The 24,712-nt window shown below is 55.2% G+C and overlaps 2 protein-coding genes across 7 annotated transcripts; one reads left to right on the top strand and one right to left on the bottom strand.

The window, feature by feature from the left end:
• The first annotated feature begins 680 nt into the window (after positions 1-680).
• TSPEAR (thrombospondin type laminin G domain and EAR repeats) lies at positions 681-18,853 on the top strand. 4 transcript variants are annotated; one of them, XR_011142895.1, is made up of 13 exons: positions 681-1,225; positions 6,203-6,423; positions 6,681-6,919; positions 7,168-7,258; positions 8,009-8,165; positions 8,992-9,123; positions 10,742-10,974; positions 13,540-13,726; positions 15,783-16,012; positions 16,313-16,500; positions 17,232-17,333; positions 17,847-18,054; positions 18,643-18,853. XR_011142895.1 is itself a non-coding variant. In XM_068954662.1 (12 exons), the coding sequence occupies exons 1-12, from the start codon at positions 1,135-1,137 to the stop codon at positions 17,998-18,000; spliced, it is 2,031 nt and encodes a 676-aa protein (XP_068810763.1). In that variant the 5' UTR covers positions 681-1,134; the 3' UTR covers positions 18,001-18,853. The 4 variants fall into 4 exon arrangements, 2 of the variants coding, with proteins under 2 accessions (XP_068810763.1, XP_068810764.1); XR_011142894.1 differs by having other exon boundaries at positions 8,992-9,129; XM_068954662.1 differs by having other exon boundaries at positions 8,992-9,129; positions 17,847-18,853.
• A 357-nt stretch (positions 18,854-19,210) lies between these two features.
• Positions 19,211-24,148, bottom strand: LRRC3 (leucine rich repeat containing 3). 3 transcript variants are annotated; one of them, XM_068954666.1, is made up of 2 exons: positions 24,047-24,148; positions 19,211-22,557 (listed from the first exon to the last, which is right to left on the bottom strand). In XM_068954666.1, exon 2 carries the CDS (start codon positions 22,553-22,555, stop codon positions 21,692-21,694), a length of 864 nt encoding a protein of 287 aa, XP_068810767.1. In that variant the 5' UTR covers positions 22,556-22,557; positions 24,047-24,148; the 3' UTR covers positions 19,211-21,691. The 3 variants fall into 3 exon arrangements, with proteins under 3 accessions (XP_068810767.1, XP_068810765.1, XP_068810766.1); XM_068954664.1 differs by having other exon boundaries at positions 19,211-22,661; positions 24,047-24,134; XM_068954665.1 differs by having other exon boundaries at positions 19,211-22,635; positions 24,047-24,119.
• Positions 24,149-24,712: the final 564 nt, after the last annotated feature.

Below are 24,712 nucleotides of genomic sequence, written 5' to 3'. Positions count from 1 at the left end.
GGCTGTTCCTCGCTGACGATACCCTGGTTTGCAACACAACTTCTTGGCGTTTTGTCCCGGCCATCAGCTTTCTATTCTGCATTTTGCCTTGCGGGAAAACTTGGGGGGGGAGGAGGAGAGCTAATTTCAATTGTTTGGAGAATGGAAGTAACTTGTTTTGTGGCTAGAGAAACCAAGCAGAGCTTGCTGTGTGCAGGGAGTTTTTCCACTGCTGTCTCCTTTTTGAATACTGTAACCTTGGGGGTTTCTAAACTAATGCTTGGCACGTTTCTGCCTTCCTTGTAACGGATCTGATTCCCTTGTCTGGCCTTGGGCCTGGTAGTATGGCCCAGGGCACCAGCACAGTAGCTGTGCATCACCTGCACAAGGTATTTTCGGGGTGGAGGAGGGGGAAATGCACCTTGTGGGGTTTGGCTTTTTTTGGGCAGGGTGGAGTGAACAGGAGAAGACAGAGGATTACCCCAGTGCAGGTTGAGATGACACTGCCAAAAGCCTAGGGCTTTTAGGGGTGGTGAGCTCTTCACCGTGGCCTCTCTGAGCAGGGGCAAATCTCCCACCTACCCCATGTGACCCCAGAAAAATGAATCACCAAAAATGAAATGAAAGGAAAAAAAAAATCCCTCCCTAAAACCGCCTTCCAGAGGGTTGGGCAAAAGATAAAAGCTCTCCAAGGAAATGAAACTCCTCCTCTCCCACCACCGACTTCTCATTTAAATGTCAGCGAGCGCCAGCTGCAGCCAACACTGCCTTTGTGGCCATCATCGCATGAGAGCCTGCACCCCGTCACTGCAGAGCACCCAAGCACCTACGTGCCTGGCCTCGCCAGCCCCCCGCCTGTGTCCACTGCCTTCACCTGGCCCCTGGGGGAAGATGTCTGTGCCCCCCCTGCCCACGCAGTGGGCAGGCTGAGCTGGGGACTACCACTGCGGTCTGGCTCCAGAGGAGAGGCCAAGCAGCACCCCAGTGTGACTCACCGGGCCCCCACGACACCCTCTGGGGTGCCTTTGGGTTGCCCCGTGTGCAGACTATGCAAGAGTGCCTGGGGGGGCCTGAGTGGAGCAGTGCCAGCCCTGGCGCAGAAGAAGAGAAGGCAGAGGGGTCCCGGTGGATGGACCCGGTGAGGCCAGCCCCCCGATGTCAGCTCCACTGCTGGTCTGGGCCGTCCTGCACTGGGCTGCCCATGGGGACCTTGTCCAAGGAGGGAAGACGTGGCAGCACTGCACAGGTAGGAGCGAGGGCTGGCAGGCGGGCTGCATGGGGAGGGAAGCTTCAAGAATGATTCTTGCTGTGCTGGGAATATTCTTGAGCCCACGGGCTCCTCTGAACACACTGTCCCCCAAGCCACCAGGCTAACCCACCTGGGCAGACTCCAGCAAGTGGGATCTGCTCCGGAGGGGGAACATGGCCACAGTGGGGTGCCCCATATAGGGCACATCGCCAGTCTCTTCCTGGCAGCCCAGCCCGAGGGTTTTAGTCGGGCACTGATGGATTGAGTCTTAGGGTGATAGCACAAGGCGATGCATAGTGTGATGCCCAGTGCTGCTAGAGCTACCTTCTTCATCCCTATGACCCTTCTGGGTGAGCAGCCTGGGCACTCTTATGTGTCCGCATCCTGGCAGGCAGCGGGGTCCACCCCGGGTCTGGAGTCCCCATGCGCAGCGCAGGGTCAGGGAGAGCTGAAGGGACCTGACACACAGAGCAACAGCCCCTTCTCAGTGCCACGGTGAGAGCCTGGCGCCAGTCCATCCCCTTGGTCACCCGTCCTGCTGCAGTGAGGGGTCGCAGGGTGCCAGAGGAGAACGCTGGGCCTCACAGGGTCTGCCCGAGGTCTGCCGGCCATAGGGGCCGAAACACAGGGGGCACTGGCACTGAAGTGAGGGGAAGGACTGTAGGGGAATTTTATGATATCTCAGAAAGTACCTCCCATCCCAGACTCCTTAGGTGCTCCCTGGGTGTCTAACTGAGCTCTTTCACCCCCTTAGACAGGGCTGACACTCTTTCAGTGGCAAAACCTGTAGGAAAATTGCTGTCCCATCTCCCTCTGGCCATGGGAGCAGGCTGCTTCAGCTGGATTTCCATCGGGAAAGCACTGAGAATAGCCTAAACCAAAAAGGAACTTTTCATTTTGCCTTCAATCCTGTGTCTCTCGGGTTTGAGTTCCTGTTTCTGCACCCTATGTAGCACATGGTCCTTGCTGGAGGCAGCAGTGCACCCACCAGCCTCACTTTGCCTGGCCATAAACCTTTGGCAAAGCTTTTGGCTGTTTGGGCCCAGATTCGATGTGCGTGTGACTTGTCTTGGTTTGAAAGATTCTTCACTTATGTTTTGTTACAGCCAGGCTGGCTTTGAGAAGGAAAGCTAGGAGAAATCACACTTTTTCTGCCCCTTGTAGAACATTTCTGGTCACCTTCTCTCCCAAGTGCTCCCATCTTTCCAGGTGCTGGGACTAGGACCCATGGGACAGCTATGCTGGCCTCAGCAGAGGGGAGCTGAGCAAGAGCTCAGTTATTTGGAGTTAATTTGGAGTTAATCAACTCCGAATTTCCTCCTCGCGGCACCTCTCCTCTCTTCCCTGGGCCTAGCTTTGCCAAAGGCCTGGCCCCAGGTGGCAAGACTGTAAAGCAGGCAGGCTCCAGCTATTTATGCTGGCCAACCTGTACTAAAGTGCTCCCAGCTGCTCTCCAAATCATTAGGAGGTTTTGTGCAACTGCCAGCCCAGCTTTAATCATTAGCAGCGACTCTGATGTGGGAGGCAAATTGAGACTCACATCTTTGGTTTTAATTGAAAACTGCCTTGGTGATGAAGCATCCCTCAATATAATTACAAGCTGACTGCCAGCTCCGGGGAGCAGGGCTGCCGGAGGCTCAGGGCGACGCGGCACGGGAGACACAGCGGTCCCAGAGAGCAGCCATGGTGTATGGGGGGACGGGGCTGCCTGGGACCACCGGGTCCAGGCTCGCTGCCCTCAGAGGAGAAGATTGCAGTGTTGCAAATGGCCAGCTGCGCTGGTGATGGCTCCCAGTGCTGGTGAGGCAGGGCCTCGAGCTGACACGTCCCCACCACGGGGAGAGCGCACGTGGGGACTTGCTCTCCTCCTAGTTTGGAGATGGCTGCAAGCTGAGGATGCCTTGGCTGCAAGCACGTACACAGAGGTGGTGCAGCCTCTGGCACAGCAATGCAGCTGTTCTTTTCAGCTGTATGGTTCATCCCTGCCACTCCCAGGGCAGTCCAAGGGTACTTCAACCCCTCTGCAAACACAGGCCTGAATTTGGCTTGCACTTTTGGCTGAGAAAAATGGGAACTGGTCATTTCCTGAGAATCAAGAGTTTTATTGCAGTTAACCTTCCCCCACCAAGGCTTTATTTTGGAAGTAGCGTAAGTACACACCCCACAAGGAGGGAAGGGGGCAGGCAGCAAGGACGTCAAGCTAGCTAAGTGGGAAAACTCTTGCTGGTTTTCCTGCTGTGTGCTCAGAAAGGGTCATTTGGCTTTCTTGAGACCTTGAGGCAGGTACTGCAGCTGGCCTTTGCACCACAGGGAAAAAATCAGAAATTTTTACAGCTTTTCAGCTCCTTTTCTGAGCGTGGTTTCTTGGGAGCAGGAGAGGCACTAAGCTGTCCTCTCCCAGGCTGCGCTGGGCTTGCAGGCTGCCACGTGGAGCTGGCTGCTTCTCTGCAGCAGCTGGGCTGGGTCCGAGCCTGGTCCCCTCCTGGATGTAGCACCCTGCAGGACGGATGTGTGGGGATGATGACAAGGGCTGGGAAACGCTGAGCAGGGCAGGGGTTTGAGTCACTGTGCATGGACACAGATGCACGCTCGTGTCTGCACACTCTCACTCTGACTTTAGGCCAGATGTGCTTGAGGTCACAACTTGGCCATTCCCTTTGGAAGAGGCAGGATTTTTCCTTGCTGCTCTGAGAAAGGCTTGTTTGCTTGATGCTGGTCAAAGCCATGCTGTTGGGTTCCTCCTTGCCCTGTAACTCTTACTGTTGTTCGAGCTGGTCCCCATGTCCAGCATGAGCTCTTGGAGCTTACCTCGGCACAGTGCGGTGCCCATGCCAGAGGGAGGACTTCTTATTCCCAAGTCAGCACTGCTTTGCAGCAGCCAGCCAGTGGCAAAGCCCATACATGGGCTCTGCTGTCATTCAGCCCTCCTGCTCCCACTGGAAGAGGCTGTGGGATGGAGAACACTTCAGTTAGGGCCAGCTAGAGGTGCATGGAGGTGGAAATGCTTTCCAACTCCGACTGGTTTGAATTCAAACACATACTGGTCCAGCCTTGCTCACAACCCTCTCCTGCTTGGCTTTCCCTCTGTGCCTAAGCAGCCAAGATTTATTAGTACAAATAGGAGCTAAAAGCATACATTCAGTTGGACGCGTGGGTATTTGCTGAAGGGGGGTCTTAACTAGAGCTGGCTGTGAATTTGCAGCAAGAGCAGAGCCTGTGATGTTTAAAGATGCCATCCAATTTCTCCTTCCCCCTTGCTCAGAGACTGTGTGCAACGGCTGCTGGCTTGTCACATAAATCAGGCTGTGGAAACATGCCTGTGACGGATGGGATGAGGCGCCCCACAAGCCACTGTCCTGTCCAAGCATGAGCTGGGAGCCAGCTGAGCTGCCAGGGGAGGGCTCTGCTCCTGTGGGCTTTTACTGCACTCTGCTCTCAGCCTTTACTCACTCGAGCAGCCCCAGCCAGGCTGAGCAACAGGGGAAGGGTGAGGAAAGCTGTTTATCCAGGCTCTGGGCCAGTGGGTGGGTGCCCCTCCATGCTGCTGCTTTCTGGTGGGGCTGTGGATGATAGCTGGGCATGCGAGTATCAGTTGTGGGCTGATGCCGTGCCCACAGAGGCTCATCACCCATCCTCCTGCGACATGGCTCTGGGCTTGCCCATCTTCACTAGGGAAGGGCTGGAGATGAGGATTTTTCCTCTAGTTAAATACCACTGCATGCCCTGTGAATGAAGCACATTTGCTGGGTGGGATGTCACTGCCTGTAGAGAGGACCAGAGGGTGCCTCACGCCAGGAGCATGCCAGCTGGTGATGTATGAGAAGGACAGAACTATCGTATGGACAAGTCCGTAGCAGAAAGGTATAAGGAACAGCTCCTTCCTTGAATGCACAAACCTAGGCACCTGGGTTATCTTTGCTACAGAGGCTAAAATTCTGCTAGGGAAGCAAAAGCCAGTTCCAAAAAATAAAAGCTGCAAAGGTGCTGGTATGGGGAAGGTCTGAGAAGTGCCTGCCCCAGGTACAGTCTTGCCCCTCGGCTGCTAGTGTGATGTTTGCAAAGACATCAAACAGAGCGTGTTCCTGCAGGGTACACATGGGGAGATTTTTGCGGTGCTCTGCATGGGTGCTGATGTCTCAGGGTTGTCTGCTTCCCAGATGTGTGCAAGCAGAGGTTTTTCCTCTCAGTGCTATTTTTCATATGAGTGATGCCCCGGAGCTGTGCATGTTGTTGTCTCCTCTGGGGAGCAGATAATTATTTAATGAGGGTTTTTGGTGTCTGCCAGTGGATTACGTGTGTGTGTGTGTGTGTGTGTGTGTGTGTGTGTGTGTGATTAGGGCTGGGTTGAGAGAGCTTGGACCTGGGCTAGAGAGAGGGGAATGTTGGGCCCCAGTGCCTTGAGGACAGCAACACCATAGCCAGGACTGGGTGTCCATCTAGGGAGCAAGGCTGTGGGCCATGGTTCCCAGCCCTGCTCTCATGTCTCTGGTTAGGATGGATAGTGCTGGCTGGACAGATGCGCAGCAGAGCCCCGAGGAAGCTTAGAGCAGCACTGGGGCTTCCAGGCTGGTGAGTCCAGATCCCAGGAGCCGCGGTCGGAGCTGCATCTCAGTGGGATGGTTTGCATGGGTGAGCCTGCACAACTGGTGCCTGGCACCACTGGCATAACGTCCTGGGTCTGACAATGGAGAGAAGCCAGCCTTGCCACATGGAGGGCAAAGCACCTTCCTGGCTTCCTCAAAGCAGGGGAGGTCAGTGGAAATGCCAGGAGTGAGGGGAAGCAGCATGCACGAGGCCCTTAAGATGCCATGGAGTGCTCCAGCCAAAGCTGGAGATAGGTTTGCTGCCCAAGGGCCTCTGAGTGAGTGGGACGGCAGAGCACTCCATTATAAGCCAGGGAACCTGTCCAACGTCTCCTGGGCAGATTGGGATCATTGCTGGGGCCATCATGTGCTCTGTCATCTCTCCACACAGACCTGCGCCCTCTGGACATCCTCTCAGAGGTGGTCCCTGCCAGTGGGCTGGGCCACAGCATGAGGGTGTTTCAAGTGCAGGGGGTGCGCGGCTTCCAGCTCACTGCCTCCCAGCCACGGGCCCTGGGCTTCCCTGCTTCCCGGCTCTTCATCCACTGCGACCGCTTCCCTGAGGAGTTCTCCATCATCGTCACACTGAGAGTCCTTAATGTCCCCACCAAGGTAAGTGCTGCCCTGAGCCCCTTGAGCTGGGATTGGAGGTTGGGAAAGGAGTGGACACAACCTGGCCCTGGAGCTTGTAGCAGTGAGATTTGACCACGGTGTGTGAGAACCACCAATGGCCCCATCCTCGCTGCCTTTGGTGCCTTTCTGACTGTGTTTGCACACTGGTGTGAGCACTGCCCCCAGCAGCTTGGCTTGCAGCAGCCCTTCCAGCCCAGATCTCAACCTCTGCTGTGCCCTCTCACCTCCTCTTGCAGAGAAATGAATACCTCTTCACCCTTATGGCTGAGGAGAGCCACAGCGTGCTGGTGGGGCTCCGCTACTCACCCAACAAGCTCCACTTCCTCTTCTGGAGCCAGGAGCACTCCAATGGCTGGCAGACCCGTGTCACTTTCCGCAATGTGTCCTTGTCAGACAGTCAGTGGCACACACTCATCCTGGCTGTCTCTGGCCAGTCCTTCTCCCTAACAGTGGACTGCAATGTCCCCAATGACGCGTAAGTTGGAGGGATCATGGTGGGAGGCAGTTGCTGGGAGCTTGGAGGAGGCTGTATAGGGGTGCCAGCTGTGCGGCAGACAGAAGATGTGGCGGGCAGGAGATGCTCTTCTGGCCAGAAGCGCAGGGGATGTGGCTCTCAGCAGTCCCACCTGCGCAGTGAGCACCAAGCTTGCTGACTGGTTTTTTTCTCTGGCCACCAACAGAGACCATGAAATTATCTTCTATCTCTCCTCTGCCTGTTTTCAGGGTGGTGGAGACGCCATTCCCAACCTCCCTGTCAGTGAAGAGAGCCAACTTTTACCTGGGCAACAGGAGGAGAAGGAAAGGCTTATTTACAGTAGGTGTCCCTCAGGGTGTGTGGCTGCCCTGAGACACTGATGTCATCATGGGCCTCTGGACAGGCTGTGGGATGGAGGCACCCGGGGCAGGGGTAGGGAGTGGGTGCCACACACCCAGGAGCGGCAGCAGACAGACCTTCGCAAGGCCAGCAGCGCTCCTCAACCTCTACATTGGAAATGGAGAGGAAAGCAAGGCAGAAATCAGGTGCAGCCATTTCTGAGCCCTGTGCTCTGCCCTGGAGTTGGGACATGGCGCAGATGGCAGAGTGCATGGACAGGAAGTGGCCGGAGGGACCTGCTGTCAGGCTTACCCTCTCCTTCCACTTTCCCGCAGTGAATTGAGAAGGAGCAGCTGTGGAGTGCTTGTTTCTGTCACTTTGTGGGAGAAAGCACATTACCAACTGTGTAATGGCAGAAAGACAGTTGATGGCACAATCTCATCAATAGAAAAATTAGGGCTGTATCTAATCCTGACTATGGTAGTGAAAGCCTTCTGCAGCTTATGAGCCTCTTGCCAATGCTCCTGTTGTGCCAGCTGTTAAATTGCCCAAGCCCAAGATTTTGGCAGGTTGAGGATGTAACAAGGATCTGATGTGTGTGCATGAGTCATGTGGAGTCTTTAGCAGCCCAGGAGGGAGGGAAACAAGCAAGATTATGGAGGGATGTTCAGGTCATGAATCACCTGCAAGTTCCATTGCCTCTTGGTCTTGCTGGACTTGCTCTCCATCACACGTCTTCCTCTTTTCCAGGGCTTGCTCAGACAGCTTGTCCTGTTGCCAGGAGCTGATGCCACCCCCCGAATATGCACGTCTATGAATTTTAAAGTAGCAACGCTCTCTGTCCCTGCTGTTCTCCAGGATCTCCCAATAAAACTGACAAGCAATGAAGTGCTCAGATACCCCTATGGTCAGTAACACCCAACAGCGAGGGCTTGGAGTGTTTGGCCTTTTCTGCCTTTGTTGTAGTGGCTAATGGCTGGGCAAAGAGCTGGGGCAGAGGGGAAGAGGATTTCCCAAACACCTTGTGTTTCTGAAAGTGTGCCTGGACACTGGTGTCCACTGGGGGATTTTGCCTAATCTAGGGATACCAGAGAGATATCTGGCGTCGTCTGAGCTCAGGAAGATGGGGAAGGGTTGAGAAGCTGGATATCCCAGGGCATGGTGGTGAGCACCACTGCAGAGAGAAGGGGAGCTGAGCAGTAGAGCAAGGGAATCAGGGTCTGGGTAGGTGCCTGAAGTCGAGCGTGAATGGGAGACGTGAGTTTTTACCTTCCCAGTTAAACTTAGGCTCTGGATGGAGCAACCTCCTGTGATCAGAGGGGGCAAACTCCCTCCCTCCTACTGAGGGGGGGTCCATCAGCCCCATGCCACTCAGAGCCTTGCCTTGGCTCCTGGAGAGAGCCTTGCTGAGCAGAGCTGGAAGGGGTATATGGTGGGGTGGTGGTGGGATCTCCCTCTGAAACATGTGCCCCTGCCTGGGTCCCTTGGCACCCACAGCATGGGAATGGTGGCACTGAGCTCATACTGTTCACACCAGAGGCCCCCTGGAAGCCCCCAGCTCAGGGCTCAGCTTTCCGGCTCAGGGTCAGGATGCTATTTCCATTGTTGTTCCCTGGTGCCCATCAGCACGATGGGACCAGGATGTCCAACCCTCGTTATATGCTGGGGTGAGTCACGCTCCTCCTCTTTCGCATGCACTAAGAGGTGCCTGCCTTACTCTTGTCTGTGCCCAGAGGCTGACATGAAGGTGACCCTCGGATCCCGTCCACCCTGCACCAAGCACGAGAAGGCACATTTCTGGTTCAATGCCTCCCAGAGAGGGCTGTACCTGTGCAATGGCAGCACCTGGATTTCCATGCTGGAAGGTAAAGGTGTGCATTGTCTGCACAGCTCTGTGGGCTGCAGGGATGCTCTTGCAGTGGGAGAGGAGCAGATTTGCCCTGACAGCACTTTGGGGTAGGAACCAAGTCTGCAAAGAAACAACAGGGCGGTACGATACAGCTGTGGTGTCCCCGCATGGCTCTCTTGTGTTTGGCAGGGCCTTGCTCTCTGTAGCCACAGGGACACTTTCAGTGTAGCTCTTGGCTCAAGTACCCCCGGGAGCCAGCTCCCTGATCACCCACTCTGTCCCTGTGTCATCTGTCCATATTGTCTGTCCTCCCAGTGCATCTCCGGTCAGGAGAGAGCTACCAGCTGATCCAAGGAGGGCAGTTTGGTCCACCAAGAGCTGTGGTGCAGCAATGCCTGGGCTGCAGGGATGCTCCCTGCCATGGGGGCCTGAACTCTCAGGTGCTCCTGGTGCCAAAGCGCTTGCAGGGTAGACAAGGAAGAGGAATTATCTGAGTGAGCAATGGGACCGTGACAATGTCATGATAGCTTTACTGGCCTTAGTGCAGAAAATAGTGTTGCAACGTTATAGGAACAATGAAGTGAAGCTAACCAGCTCCTGTAGGAAAGGAGGTCCATGTTATTTGAAAACAAAACAGATTTTGTCCACTCATGCTCACCCACATGCTCACAAATACCAAGATTTGTGTATCTATGGGGTCTGCCCAGGGTCCCTTGTGAGAACACAGAGGATGAGGTACTCCAGCCACTGAGTTGTCCTCCTCCCCTCTCCTGGGTTTCACTTGTGCTGGCAACCACATGCTGGGTTTGGATGTGCCTTTTGTCCCCTGTAGGAGCTGGCAGTGGCTGGTTTCCCCCTCCTAGCCCACCTGTGGGAGTTGTCAGGATTAGTGCCATTGTTTTTTCCTTGTTTTCTCAGGGAGACACTGTGCTAGGATGTTGCTGACCTGTTAATCTTGGTGCCACCAACACCTGTAGCTGTTGTGGCAGGTGGATGTTCCTGTAGCCTTTCTCCTGCCATTCATCCCTTCTGATGTCTCCCAGACTTTCCCAGATTTCCCACCATTGGGACCAATCTTAGCATTTCTATTCCAATTTCTCACATTAGTTCTATCTAAATCTTCTCAGTGTCTTTTTCCAGAGCTCATACAGATTCAGGTCAGAGAGAGGATGCAGTGCAGAGCTGCTGCAGGGGGGTATGGGTTCACCCAGGTGGTCTCAGCTGTCCAGTCTCTTTTGCCCCATGTATCACAGCTATATGTCTCTTCATCTCCTCACCATTCTTTTTAGGCTAAAAATGCAAAAACACTTCTTAAGCAACAATCTAAATTTTTTTTTCCTACTCCCAGCAGAGAAGTGCCAGGCAGAGCATTTTGAAGTGTCACCCTGCAGACAAAGAGCAGGCTCAGAGTCGATGGGGCTGAACGCGCTGCTCAACAAGACAGAGTCAGTCCATTCACCAGCCCCTCAAGTTTAAACCCTTCACCACCTGGACACCGTAACCTTGATTTTCATCATAAAGCCCCATGCAGAAGCAAATGCCACCAAACCAGCTCAGCTATGCAACGTGGGGCACATCTGAAAGCAGGGTGTTCCAGTTTTAGCCTAGTTCCCCCTTTTTTTGTCGTTTCCTAGTCAAACAAAGGCTCGACTATGTGGAGGAGTACCAGAATCTGGTGACCAACTCTGAGACGATGGGCATTGAGGTCTTTACCATCCCAAAGGTGGGACTGTTTGCAGCCACTGCCAACCGGTACACTCCTCCTGGATCAGCTATCTACAAGTGGACTGAGGGGAAATTTGTGCCCTACCAGAACATCCCCACCTACCAAGCTCAGTCCTGGAAGTATTTCACCATAGGAAAAAAGGTAAGTCTATCTAGAAGGTATTTCAATGCTGTAGTAAACTGCAAATGCCAAACACTGCCTCTCATCAATTAGCCCAGACCAAACCTGAGCATGAGGCATGGTTTTGTGGATAAATCTTCGTCTCTGCTGTCTTTGATGGAGTTATGCTGACACACGTATCCGGCAGGTAAGGGTCTGTCCTGGGGGCTGCCTGCTGATCTGTGTGTACACTATGGGCTGCTCTCTGTATTTTAGTATTTTTGCTGAGACGCAACAGCATTCATCCATTCCATGTTCAGCAGCTAATGCTCATAGCATAGATAACCATGTGTCCAGATCTCATCCCTGGGGTGTGCAGCTCTCCAGGATGCCCCAGAGACAATGATTTTTTGTCAGCCTCCGAAGTAAATCTTTTAGAGGTTGACACCCCCTCATGTATCGGGGTTCATTTTTAGCAGTCTCTGCCTGTTCCTGCCTCAGATGTGGTGCGTTTGTGAATGCCAGCATCAAAATGTCCTTCACGTGTTGCATATCATGTGGAGCTGTGGTCTAGCTTGATCTTCATTTTGCTGCTATTTCCAGTAGACCACATGAAGAGAGGCAGAATCTCCCCATGCAGTGGCTGTGGCATTGCCCTTGCGGGCACATAGCGCCTAAAATGGGAGCACAGAGGGCAAATCCCTCTGCCCATCTGCAGCGCAGAAGACCTGCCAAGCACATGGCCTGCTCTGATCTTAAACACCTACCTTTGGTCTTAGAGAGCCATTGGAGCCCATGGGTGCTCTCCCAGAACTCCACTGTGTCCAACCATCAGCATTTTTAAGCCCTTTTTCTTTTAAGTCATTCCAGGAGTTTGGATCCCTCTCTCCTGCCCTAGGCAATCTGCCACATGACTTCTTCAGGGTATCTGCCTGGCTTCACTCCTTGGAGAGTTACTTGTCACCTTATAACGAGCCCCAGGCCAGCCGAACAAGCATTTCCCAAGAGCCAGCCCTGTGCAGAGCTCCAAGAGTAATTCAGATCACTCCCACTCTAGCATGACCCATCCTGGCTTGTTGCCGCGCTCCTGCTGAATGCCACCCAGGGTGGCTGCAGGCTCTCTGATCATGAGCCACAGGAGCCAGGGTACGGAGGGATGGTCAGAAGTCCTGCCTCCAGGCTTTGCTGGCACTGACAACCCTGCTGTTTGAGTAGCTGGGGCTGTGCCAGTTGTGCAAAGCTCTGTCTGCATCCTCATGGGTAGAAGACACAGGTATATCCCTGGCTGCATTTATGCACTGATGGGAACCACCCTGGGGTTTCCTGGTGTCAATCCAGACCCACAACACCCTCTTGCAGCAATCACTGCAGGTCCAGAGAAGGAGACCAGGCTGGTGACTCCCAACAGCAGCCAAGGGGCAGAACACCCAGAGGTCTCCCCTCTTCCCTCATTCCTGTGATTCTTGCACAGTGAAGCCCAAACATTGGTACTAACCAAGGCTAATGTGCTTCTTTGCCTTCAGCTCTTCACTGTTTTCAGCTATCCTGCTGTGACAGCTGTTCCCTCTTTGCTTACAACATATTTCCAGAAGGCATGTGCTCATCCTTATATTAAAGATCTATGCATCTATATATGATGTTTGAAACAGATTGGCCCCAGACTTATTGGGCAGGGGAGCCCCCTCTCCTTGACAGCTTGGGACAGATTTTTCTGGTTGGGGCTAGCCTCAGCACTCAGGAGAAGGTGAAGGATATAGAGGCACACGTATCTGCAGTGCTCTGTGCTCAGCTTCCAGTGCTCAGTATATGTGATATGTCGCTGGAGAGTGAGGGACCTCCAGCTTCTGAGTCACTGTGTTGGATCCGGGACTTTCTCTTTCCTTTAAAGCTGTTTCTGAAGGTGCCCTGAAGGGACTCTCTCTGGAGTGGGAGCTCGTTGGTATGTGTGGAGAGCTGTCTAGGGCTGACTGGAAACAAGGAAACCCACAGCAGCAATTAGTGAAAGCAGGAGGATATGCAAACCACGGGGTCCCAGCAGGCCTGCGGGGAACAAAGGCATCTGAAGGGATCCTGGGTCCTGGTTTAGGGACGGGAGATCAGGGCCTGGGTTTGTTTGCAGAGAGAAAGCTTTGAAGAAAACCAAATTCCTTCTGTTCCTAGCAAAATTTCTGGGGGTGCACTTGGCCTTTGCATGGAAGCAAAGGGTGGCGGAAGAGACAGTTAGCCTAAATTTGGGCCCCCATTCAGGGAGTGAGCTGTCTGATCAGGCCGAGGTCCCTGCAGCCCAACCAGGCGGCAGCCAGAGCCTTGCCAGTGAAATCCAACAGGCTTAACACTTTCCAAAGTCCTCCATGACCCTCTGGGGCCCTGTCCCTGCTCCAGCTGCGTTATGCAGGCTGTGCGGCTGCTCAGAGGCCATACCCTGCCTGTGCTCCTGCCAGCTGGGGCCATCCTGCGCCGTGCCAGCTGCCTTGGTCCCCAGCCCCTGCACCCCACAGACATGTGCCCTGGGCCTCCCCAGTCCCGCATCCTGCCTCATCCTGCCTGTACTTGATTGTGCCCCTGCAAGAGGAGAAAACCAAGATGTCCTGGCTTATTATTTTTCAGATCTTCCTAGCAGTGGCTAATTTTGAGCAGAATGACAGGGGTCAGGAGTACTCTGTAATATACAAGTGGAGCCGCAGGAAAGAGAAATTCATCACGTACCAGAGGATCACCACGCACAGCGCTAGGGACTGGGAGGCATTTGTCATTGAGGGAGAGGCTTTCCTCGCAGTGGTCAACCACAGAGAAGGTACCCAGCCCTTATTCCTTCTTGGCCCAGCTCAGCTGGGTGTGCGGCCAGGGCAGGTGGCTCAGTGGGGGTGTCACAGGGGGCCCACAGTGCCGCAGCTCATCCACCACCCGCCTCAGGAACAAAGCTTCAGAGCATCCTCCCATGGCCGAAGCGACGCTGTGGCTCCCCCGTGCTGGGCGCATCCTTGCCGGGAGCGCAAGGCAAAGCCAGGGAGTCGGTGGACACAGCGTCTCCTGGGAAACCCAAACCCTCACAGACCCTGTGGTTTTAGGTGAGAAAAATATTTGGGGAAGTGGCTGACGCCATCCTCCTCTCTGCTTTGAGTTGCAGGGGATGAGGACAGGAGCAGGGACAGTGTTTTTGCTGAATCTCCCTGCTTCTTTTCATTTGTTTCCCTAAAGCTAGATAACATCGTGGGGTGAGGGCAGCTGCAGAGGTTTGCAGGAACTGAGCCTTTGGAGAAGCCAGAGCATCAGCCTTGCGAGTGCATGGAGGAAACCAAGGGAATGATCTTTGCTCCCTCCAAATCAGGCCTGCCTGGCATGCCCTCGCTCCCTGGACACCCTGCAGACATGATTCAGCCTTGTTGCCCTCCCAGGCTACGAGCTGTTCTGGGTTAGGGCATGTATCCCCCACTTGGGGGATGACTGGGATGGTGCCACAGCTCTCCAGGGTGTGCCAGCTAGATTTGGACCCCAAGCTGGGGAACTCCAGCCTGCCCTGCTCCCTGCCATCCCCTGGGCTGGTTCCCAGGGCCTCCCCTCTTTCAGCACCAGGCTTAAAGCTGGTGGCAGGTTGCTTGGACACCAGTTGCCTGTGGATTGGGCTGAGAAATCCCCTGTACCATCGGTTGGACCTGCTCCTTGGCCAACTCGGACATAACCTACTCCTGTGGCAGTGGGCAGGAGGGCCCCATTGGGGGCCATGCACATTGTGCAAAGGTCAAGACTATCCATGGCCAAACCAAACTGGGGGCACTTCCCTCAGCAGGTGTTGCAGGAGGAGGTGCCGCTCACCCATGTGGCCATTTCCTGCACACCTTCTGCTCCCCAGAGTCCTTCTTGCCAAATGCTCTTCCCTTGCCAGGAGGAATCCTCTTCCCCTTGCCTTCCCCTGCCATGGACCATAAACACATGGTCCAGCTGCTGCTCAGACATCAGAAGCATCAGCATGGCCAAGCCAAGGGTGGCATGCTTAGTGAGTGCGGGGTGGAAAGGGGGCACTGGTGCTGCCCCTTCTGTCAGGGTGAGGCCAGCTCTTTATTGGAAGAACAGCCCCAGCCTGGGCTGAGTGGAAATGCCAGACTGAAGGCACAAAAAGGTTGTTAGCTTTAAATGCCAGCTGGGCCCTGCATGGGCTTGAGGTCAGAACACTTGAATTGAGCTCAGGAATGGGATGGAGCATGTGCTTTGGTGCCTGATGGCCTCCAACCAAGTGATCAGGGCCTTGCAGGACTGCAGATTACAATTTCCATTGCTTTTTCTGGAGGTGGTACAGTGATCACCAGTATGGCGATCGGCCCAGAGAAGTCCCTGGCCAGCTCTAGTGCTTGGGAGCTGAATGCAAGGACATAACCAGGGAGCACTGAAAAACATGAGTGTGGTATCATTCCAGCTGTGGCATCCTCCCAGATGTATGCGCTTGCATGCAAAGTGTGACAGCAGCCCGTGATGTTTGTATCTTAGGGACTGATTCCACTGCACACAACGGCTCCACGGGGCAAACCATAGCTCAGCTGCCTCAGGGTGCTGGCATGGTGCCTCCTGGTTTGCATGCTGCTTGTGTGGGGAAATAGCACCCTTGCTTCTCTCTGATGAGAAGGGCTGCTGCAAAGCTGTCACCGTGTGCTTGGGAACCAGCTGCCAGGGTGTTTCGTATGGATGGAATCCGTATGAAATCCTTTGGCTACTTCCTGGGGAGCGGACACTCCTTAACAAACAGCTTTGCAATGTGCTGGCAACTATTTGCATAGCTGAACCCATTTCTGGGTCTAATTTGTCATGTGAGCTAGGTATTCCTTTTTCATATCATGCATGCCTTTCTGTCTCCCCAGGGAATAATCACAACATAGACAGTGTGATATACAGGTGGAACCCCAGGACAGGGCTGTTTGAGACCAACCAGACCATCCCCACCTCCGGAGCCTATGACTGGGAATTTTTCACCATTGGGCCGTATTCCTTCCTGGCTGTGGCTAACACGTTTAACGGCACATCCACCAAGATCTACTCTCACATCTACATCTGGCTCAGTGGCTCTTTCCAGCTCTTCCAGTCTATCCTGGTAAGGATTGGCAACTAGTCAAACTCTGCTCCTCAGCATCCCCTCTGAATCCATTTCACTGGGGTTGAGGCAAGGCAATAGAATAATTACAGAGGCAGTCCTCTGGAAAGACAGCGAGAGTTTCCCGCTCATTCTCCCCTAGTGACTGACAAAATTAGGTTTACTTTTTTTTCCTCAGATAATTTTAAGAGTGGGTAGCCTCTCCACTATACCTCCAGCAGGCCTGTCACACCTCCCAGCACGCTTGGCTTGCAAAGATTCATCCGCGCTCAGCTTCTCATGTGGCTTCATTCCCTGCAGACGTTTGGTGCTGCTGACTGGGAAGTCTTTCATATTAGAGACAGAGTCTTCCTGGCTGTGGCGAACAGCCACAGCTATGACAGCGGGACACCAGTGCCTTCCAACTTCTATGCCATCAACTCCTCCATATATGAGCTGAACATCACTGCCCAGATGTTTGTTAAATTCCAGGACCTCCTCACCTACAGGTACCTGTTCGAAAAGAGCTGAGGCACTCCTCAGCCCATGTGCCTCCCACAAGTCCCCTCCAAATTGCCTAAGGGTTGTCATGGGAGGTCCATGGGCTTCACGCAAGCTTGCATGTTGAGGGGACAAGGCTGGTGGGGAAGACAATAGGTGACCAGTCCTGGGCACCTGGTCCCAGTGGGAACTGGGAGCAGGCCCTGGATTTGGGAGCAAGGAAGGATCTCCTTTTAGGACCAGCCTGGAGAAAGCTGGGTTTTCTGTCTATCATCAGCATCTCAGAGCATCTTGCTTGAAGGCCCCCTCTTGCTTATGAGGACATTGTGCTGAGCCCCTGGCCAAGCTGTTCTCAGCTCCTGGGAGAGGAGGGAGGTGATGGTGGATGGCATGGCAAGGGCTTTGCAGCAGCAAAGCACAGGTTCCCCAGGTCACACACATTGTTGCCTGTCACTGGAGTGGTGGTGGCATCCTTGTCAGTCTGTGCAGCAGCTGGCACCAACAACCCCTCTCTTTGTGAGCACTGTGCAAGGTGTAACACATGTGAGAGCACCTACCCTGTTCACCTAGGCTAAGGACCTAGCAGGGTGGGAGCCCTCAGCCTGTGGCTCCCATCCTGCTAGGTGCAGGCTGGGCTCAGCAATGTGGGCAGGGAAGACATAGCTGCGTGTGCAGTCCCTTCCCTGGCCTGGCCATGGCGGGACCATCTCATTTACCCCATGCTTTCTTCATCCCACAGCGCCCTGGACTGGGAATTCTTCTTGGTGGGAGACGACTATTTTCTGGTGGTAGCAAACTCCTTTGATGGCTTCACCTTCTCCGTAAACAGTATTATCTACAGGTACTGCTGCACAGCCAGGACAGCCAAGCCTGGCCCTACTCGGGGAGGAGAAGTGCAGATGTGCCTGCAGGGCAGCAGTCAGGCCACGGGGTACCTCTGCTTGTGGAGCTGTGCCCAGCTCTGAGCCTGCTGTGGCAGGGGCTTAGGCCACACTCTCTGGGAGGGTACAGGACAGCACACAGAGAAGATGCAGCAAGAGAGATGGATGGGTAGTTGTTCCCAGCTTTTTTCCCACTCGTGCTTACTCCCTGCAGATCCTGGAGAGAGGGAAGAGTGGGTGCAATGTCTGTAGACCCTGGTGCATCTGCCCAGGGAAGAGATAGGAGTGCTCCTAGTTTCTGTACAGGTTTCCAAGCATGAGCAAGAAGCCCCAGCGAGGGGCATCCCCCTGCCCCAAACCACAGTATGGGGATGAAGGATGCCAGCCCCACAGCTTATCTTTCCTATCCCTGAGCCTATGCCAAGTGAGGTGCCCAGCCCATGCCCCGAGTGCTAACTACCCTCCCTGTGCAGGTGGCAAGGCTATGAAGGCTTCGTAGCGGTTCATCACCTCCCCACAGTGGGCTGTAGAGACTGGGAAGCATTTAACACCACCGAGGGCTCCTACCTCCTCTACTCCAGTGCCAAGGAGCCACTTTCCAAGGTGCTCAAGCTGAAAACCACCTGAGATGGCCGAGATGCGCTCAGCCACTGCCAACGCCAGGGCAAGCTGTGCACCGAGGTGAGGAAACCCCCCCCGCCTGAGGTGGATGGACCATGGCATCTCAGGAGCCCAGTGACAGTGGCCTCAGTGTCAGCCCTGGGACCACCTGGCTGGGTGATCTGCAGGAGGAAGAGGAGAAGGGGAGCTCCCAGGTACTCCCTGCAGCCCTGGTCAGGGGCCTGGCAAAAAGGCCCTGATCCTGCTTTTGTGCAGCCTCTCCTGAGCCAACTCTCCCGACATGCCCCACAGCCATGCCACAAGGACCAGGTCTTCCCCAAGGTGCCTGGAGCCGAAGTGTTTCCTCGGGTATGTGGCACTAGGGGCTCACCCAGGACTCCAGTGCTAGGCGTTCTCCAGTCGAGAGGGTCCCAGAACTGCTGTTGAACTGGCCAGAACTCACGCAAGACCAGGGAGGAAAAAGGCCCGGCAGAGCACATGCTAGTGGGATGAGCATGTGGTGGTGGGGAAGAAATGGCATATCAGAAATTGGGGAAAAAGTGGCTTCAGGCTCAGCCTACCCAGTGCTTGGGGCTGTGATGTTGCCAAGGACCAGAGGACCAGTCTGACCCATCACACTTCATGTCCATTCTCGGATTGTCTCCGCAGGGTGCTTGCCCTGAGATGCTCCACATCTCTGGTCGTCCACACTGACTGATGACTGTGCCAGCATCTTCTACGCTAAACCAGACCTCATTCTGGCACCCTGCTGTTGCACGGTGCCTGCAGACCTTCCCCCGCCACCACAGCTGATTTCAGTTGTCCTTGCTGAATGATGTGTGTATATTGTACAAATCCATAGATATATTTTAAAGCCAGATTTGGCAGACAGAGTGGTTGTTGGTCACAATTGGCATGACATAGGTGGTAGGGCAGGATCTTCCTGAGCAATGACATTTGTGCTCAGCTTGAAGGGTTTTATAGACTTGCTTTGGCATGTTGCTGGTGTCTATCACCCCATCTTATGCTGGTCCTTGCTCCCCTCTCCATGAGATGAGTGACCCCTCAGGCAAACCTGCCATGCATTAGGACCAATCTGGCTACCATTGGTATGGGAAAGACCAAGAACTGCTCCAGGTGAAACTACAGCCTCTTCTCCTCATCTTTCTTTGTGGGGGAGAAGGGGAGTCTTCTGCTTAACTGGAGCTCTAATAAACCATGCACATCCAACCTACATCCCCCACACATGCTGCAGGTATCTGAGCTGCTCTGCCTACAGTGGAGGCTTATCCCTCAATCCGTGCAGCCTCTCCAGAGGATCTCTGTGCCTCTTGGTTTCCTCTGGGCTGTATCTGGGGCTGGCAAGGTCTAGGACCAGGCTGTGGGGAAAAGGTGAGGGTGGGCAACAGTGCCAGTGCCCCCAAACCCAGCCTAAGGCCTGTGTTATCCCTGACCTGGGCTCAGATGGTAACCTCTATCCCCAAGCTGGCTTCAGTCCACCTAGCAGAGGGGTCTTGTGGGTCCCTGGCTGACTTGTACTACCCCACAGGGGCCTGTAGCTCCTCCAAGGGCTGCCCTGAGCCCGTCAGTACCCAGCACGTGCCCAGGGACTAGCCCCAGAGCTGCCCACAGAAGGCTCTGACCAGGGCCCCAGGGCTGCAGGGTACATCAAGGGTGAGTGGGAGCTGGTGCATTTGCACCTGCCTGTGTGCGCGCACGCGTGCACACCCACCCACCCACCCACCCACACCCCCATACACACACCCCACCCACCCACCCACACACCAGCACTGGCCACTCTGAAATACTTCTTTCCTTCATACATCAAGCTGCCCCCAAAGTAGGAAATGACCACAGCTGAATGGTCCCATCCAGGACTTCTGGGCCACTGGTTGCCGGCAAGGATGAAGCAGTCCTGAGCACAACAGGGTGCTGGGGTAAAGGTGACCCTCCACCCGCCATGGCTCCTCCTGCCTCTCCCAACTGGTTCAGAGTATTGCTCAGCCCTTCTCCAGCCCCTGGGTTTCTTGCTTAGGGCTGGAGACACCCACCCTGACCCCAGGCAGTTACAGGCAGCCCATAAGAGGTGCAAATCCCCAGGGAAGAAGCACTGCCTGATCTGTCCTGGGATCCAGGCCAAGAAGAGCCCATTTGCGCAACCCATGCAGAGCTCTCCATCACCTCTGCCTGACAACATGCCCCCCCTACCCCGGCCCAGCGGCAGATGAGGCTTGCTGTGCTGGGAAGGCTCTTTCCTCCTGCTTGTGAATGAGGCAGAATTCAATTTGCTTTCATTGCTCTGAGCCAAGAGTATCATCTTTAATTCAGTCCTGAGATGGAGGAAGGGCAAGATAGGGCAAGATGTCCCTGCACTTACCAGGCAAGATGCAGAAACACGATTTGGCCTGCAGAGCAAACCTGCTCGTCCCTGCCACCCCTGCTTGAGGCAGGCTGAGGTGAGGGTAGAGAGGATGTAACCTAATGGGAGCCAAGCTGGTACACTGAATTTAGGGCTGTCTACTTTAGGAGAGATTGAATTCAGGCAAGGGACACTGCAGAGCACCATCACCCTCCCTGACCATCTCTGGGAGGGGCAGGTCTCCTGATTTCTCTTTGCAGTTGGAGTGTAGGCTGATGAAAAAACTTGAGGACCATGCCTGGAGCTGCAGAAAGGAAGGAGCAAAGCACGACAAGCCTGTGAGGGGGGGACTCACCTCTGGAAGCAGGATGAGCCAAGGGTGGAGAGGCTGCCTAGGGATCTGGCTGCAGGGGAGGTTCAGACCCCCAGCACCCTGTCTCCCAGATGCCCAGCTCCCAGTGCAGGGAAACCCCAGGGGCTTTTCCTAGGTACAGGGCTTTACTGAGAAAACAAAGGTTTAGGAGAACGTCCCGAGGCTGCCAGTGGCAAGTGGGGGCTATCAAGATGCCATGGGGGCTGGGGATGATGTCCTGCTCTCTGCAAGGCCAGTCCCTCCTTGGAGCCATGACGGGATGATCCTGCTGCAAGGTCCCTCTTCACTGCAGGCACCAAGCTTTCCTCGAAGAGGCAGAGTGAGGCGAGAGGGCCCCACAAGTGCCTTCCATATCTATGTCCCCATGGGCCTCTTCTCTCCAAATTATGCGGCCTGCAAGTGGTGTGGCTGGGGCTGCTTTCCCTGCTAGCCTGGCTGGCAGTGGGTGGTCTTGTAGGGGAGAGGGGTGCTCTGCACTGGGGAGACTTACTCCCCAGGTCCTTGCGTTCCACAGGCAGGTCTGCATCACCTCCCCTCTGCATCCTCCTCCACGTCACTCTCCCATGCTCAGTCTGGGGTTACTTGGGGCTGGCTCCAGGCCCCTGCCTCCTTCCCTGCTGGGGCGGTCACTGGCACTGGTTTGCAGGACCGGAGCAGGCACTGCCATTGCTAGAGATATGCCTGGCTGGGAATGGCTTTCCTGCCTGGGCCTGGGAGCTCTTGCTCTCCAAAGGCACTGGGTGCTCTCTACCGAGGAGCTCTGTAGAGAGAGCAGGCCATATCCTGTCACACTTTATCTGGACCTAGGATTAGCAGCAATATAAAGCACACAAAGGCCTGCACATTGCCCAGAAAGGGATGGCTGCTGTTGAGGTTATGCCAAAATACAGTTCCTCAGGAAAATCCTGTAAAGAAGCTTTGGAAACCTGCCAGGCTGCCACTGGCTCTCTGCAAAGGAGCTGGGAAGAAAGCACCCCAGTCTTGCACTACAGGACAGTGCTGATGGTCTCTGTAGGGTTCTGGGTGCTTGGCAATGATTTCAGGTACTCCACATGCTTACGGGTGTCCTCTTGATTGTGCCGGACATAGCAGACCACATAGGCGATGACCATGGCAAACCAGCCAAACATGGTGATGAACATGGCCACATCTGTGGTCCTCTGGCGCATGCTGCAGAGGTTGACACCTGCATCTAAGACCTGCAGCAGTGGCTTCCCCACATACTCCTCCTGCGGGGCTGTGTGGCAGGTGATGTCCTGTACAGAGTCGGGGTCCAGTCGTGCCTCCCACAGGACCTCCTGCAAGGCACACTCACAGTGCCAGGGGTTGTTGGCCAGCCGGAGCTTGGCGTTGAGCATCAGCAAAGCTTCTTTGGGGATGCTGCGGATGCGATTGCTGGAGAGGTCAAGGGTGCGCAGCCCAGCAGCCACACCTTTGAAAGCCGCCCTGTCAATCTTCTCAATGGCGTTCCTGGAGAGGTCGAGCTCCTCCAAGTGGGACAGGTGCCTGAAGGCATTGCTGGGGATCCTGGTGATGCTGTTAGCATCCAGCTTGAGGAACACAGCATCTTTGGGGATGTCCTTGGGGATCTCCTCCAAGTGCTGGGAGCTGCAGAGGACAGCCTTTGCCCCAGCCCGCTCTGTGCACTGGCAGCTTGGGGGGCAGGAGCTGCCCCAGGGGACGCATAGGAGGAAGCAAAAGAAAGCCTGGGTGAGTCTGGCTGCTGGTGTGATTGTGAATGTCATCTTGCACCCGGGCAGGTCTGCATGGCTGCTGGCAATGCCTTGGTTCCTGCAGGAGCTCCTGGCTGGCACGGCATCTCCTCTGCACTCTTGCAAAGCCGCCCTCATTGCTGGAGGAAAGTGGAGGGCGGGGGGTGACATGGCATTATTTCACTTGAACACTGCTTGTGCATTATGCATGATGTGCCCTGGAAAAGCAGGGAGAGGTTGGGCTCTGGAGCCCAGAAAACAAGGGTTTAATGATGCTGGCTACCATCTCTTCCAGGACAGTTTAATTAGGCTTAAGATTAATTGCACCTGGAAAGAGAACTGCAGAGGAAAAACCCCTTTCTTAACCTTGTCTCTGCACATCCCACCAGATGGGTAAAAGGGTGCTGTAGGATGGGGGTTTTGAGATGGACACAGCCTAGGAGCCCACTGCTGATTTCCACATGGGATGCAGTGATTTGCTGCTGGGGAATGGCAACAGCAAATTCCCATCTCACAAAATTCCAAGTGTTAAAAAAACTGATGACTCAGACTCCCCAGATCATCAGACCAGCTTAATCACCACCAGGTTTTTAAATAACAAGATTTGGAGCTCTTTTGCTTTCCCCATCTGTGAGCTAGTACGAGTCACATTTCTGCTGGGTTTTGCCAAAGGAGGGATTATGAAGTGACTGTTCTTCCTTTCTTCATTTTTTAAATATAAATGAACAGTATGGTTTAGTACCTGACTCCAGGAGCTGGATCTTAGAGAGGAACCACTGAATATCACGATAAGGAGGGGTGATCCAGGAATCATAAACCTCACCCCAGCCCTGCTGGAGATGAGGTAAAATATGAAGCAGGTGGCCCTCCTTCTTCTTCCCTTCAGTGCCACCTATACATCTGCTGCTGCGGTGGGCTGGAGGGAAAAGATCCCCATGGGAGTGTTGGTGGGGAGGGACCCCGTCAGACCCCGGGAGCCTTTTCCCCAGGGATGAAATTGCCCTTGGTGATCTCATTAGGAGACAAGCTGGGCAGTGAGCAGCACAGAGAAACTCTTGCGGCAGAAGTCATTCTCCCTTTGGTACCAGCACCCATAAGGCATCAGCATCCCTCAGGCACCAGCATCCTTCTGCTAACAGCATCCCTCCGATAGCAGCATCCTTTAAATGTCAGCATCCCCTGGCTACCAGCACCCTATGGGAACCGGCACCCCCTCATGTGCCAGCTGCCTGCTTGTGGACCTGCAGAGGGGGTGTGGGGCTGCAGCCAACTTTTCCAGGGGAGATTTTCCTATGCAGCCACCCTGCCACCGACCCAGCTGGACCCAGGGGTGTGCGGGAGCAAAGTCGAGCCACGGCCCACCGCACACAGCTGGGGGAGCAGGGACCTGCTGGGGTCGGGGGCCCGGCCGGGCAGGGCAGGCAGCCAAAACGTCCCGGGTTTGGGGGGGGGGCTGTACACCTCGGCTGCGCTGACACCGGGGAGCCGCAGCCGGCGCAGGGCTCCGGGCACCGCCGTGCACCGGGACCCCCGAATCGAGGGACCCCCCCGCATCGAGGGACCCCCCCCCCGCATCGAGGGGGCCTGGGGCCTCCCCGCGCCGCCCCGGGGTCCCAGTCAGCCCCTTACCTGCTCGGCCGCGGTGCGGCTCCGGCTCCGGCCTCGGTGCCGGCGGGAGGCGACGCGCCGTCCCCACTTGTTGCTGCGGCTGCTCCCGCCCGTGCTCCCGGGACGGGCGGTCCTTGCCTCGGCGGTGGGGCGGCACCGGGGGCCGGGGCGGTGCCGGGGGGGCCCGGGGCGGCGCTCAGGGCCCGGGGCAGGGGCCTGGTGAGGAGACCGCGGGGCCGCGGAGGACGGGACGCCCGGACAGCCCAACCCACGTTGCCACCCCGAGCAGGGTATTTACCGGCAGGGCTGGCAGTGGCCCGGCTCTGCTGCCTCATGGCCCAGGGGCAGGGCCCGGGGAAGGGATCAGCAGATGTATTTCGGGGTGCCCGACCTCTTTGTGAGGTCCAGCACAGACACAGCACGTGCAGGTGAGGGTCTACTTGGACCCCATTTGTGCTGTACCTGAATGATGCTAATTAAGTTTCAGCAATTCATCCTAGCCTGCAGTTGCTGTGTTCCTGTCAGCTTTGATGCAGGGCCTGTGGACCTAAAAGCTTTATGGGCTGCTCTAATAAAAGATCTCCTCTCCCCGTCTAGCCATCCTCCCCCCTCTCCCCCCGACCTGGCCCTCTGTGATCCTGCTCAGGCTCTTGACAGTGGCAACAGGAAACCATGGGCAGAGAACCA

Source organism: Struthio camelus, chromosome 9 (genome assembly GCF_040807025.1).
Source record: "Struthio camelus isolate bStrCam1 chromosome 9, bStrCam1.hap1, whole genome shotgun sequence".
NCBI classification, from domain to species: Eukaryota; Metazoa; Chordata; class Aves; order Struthioniformes; family Struthionidae; genus Struthio; species Struthio camelus.
Note: the sequence above shows the minus strand (reverse complement) of the source record. Positions and strands in the feature narration are given on the sequence as shown.

Excerpts from the sequence above, each read along its gene's own strand:
- TSPEAR (XM_068954662.1), top strand. The coding sequence starts at position 1,135 with ATGTCAGCTCCACTGCTGGTCTGGGCCGTCCTGCACTGGGCTGCCCAT. Across the intron at positions 6,920-7,167 it reads TGCAATGTCCCCAATGACGC|GGTGGTGGAGACGCCATTCC; the intron begins GTAAGTTGGAGG and ends GCCTGTTTTCAG. Across the intron at positions 13,727-15,782 it reads AGTGGTCAACCACAGAGAAG|GGAATAATCACAACATAGAC; the intron begins GTACCCAGCCCT and ends CTGTCTCCCCAG.
- LRRC3 (XM_068954664.1), bottom strand. The coding sequence starts at position 22,588 with ATGTCACCCCCCGCCCTCCACTTTCCTCCAGCAATGAGGGCGGCTTTG.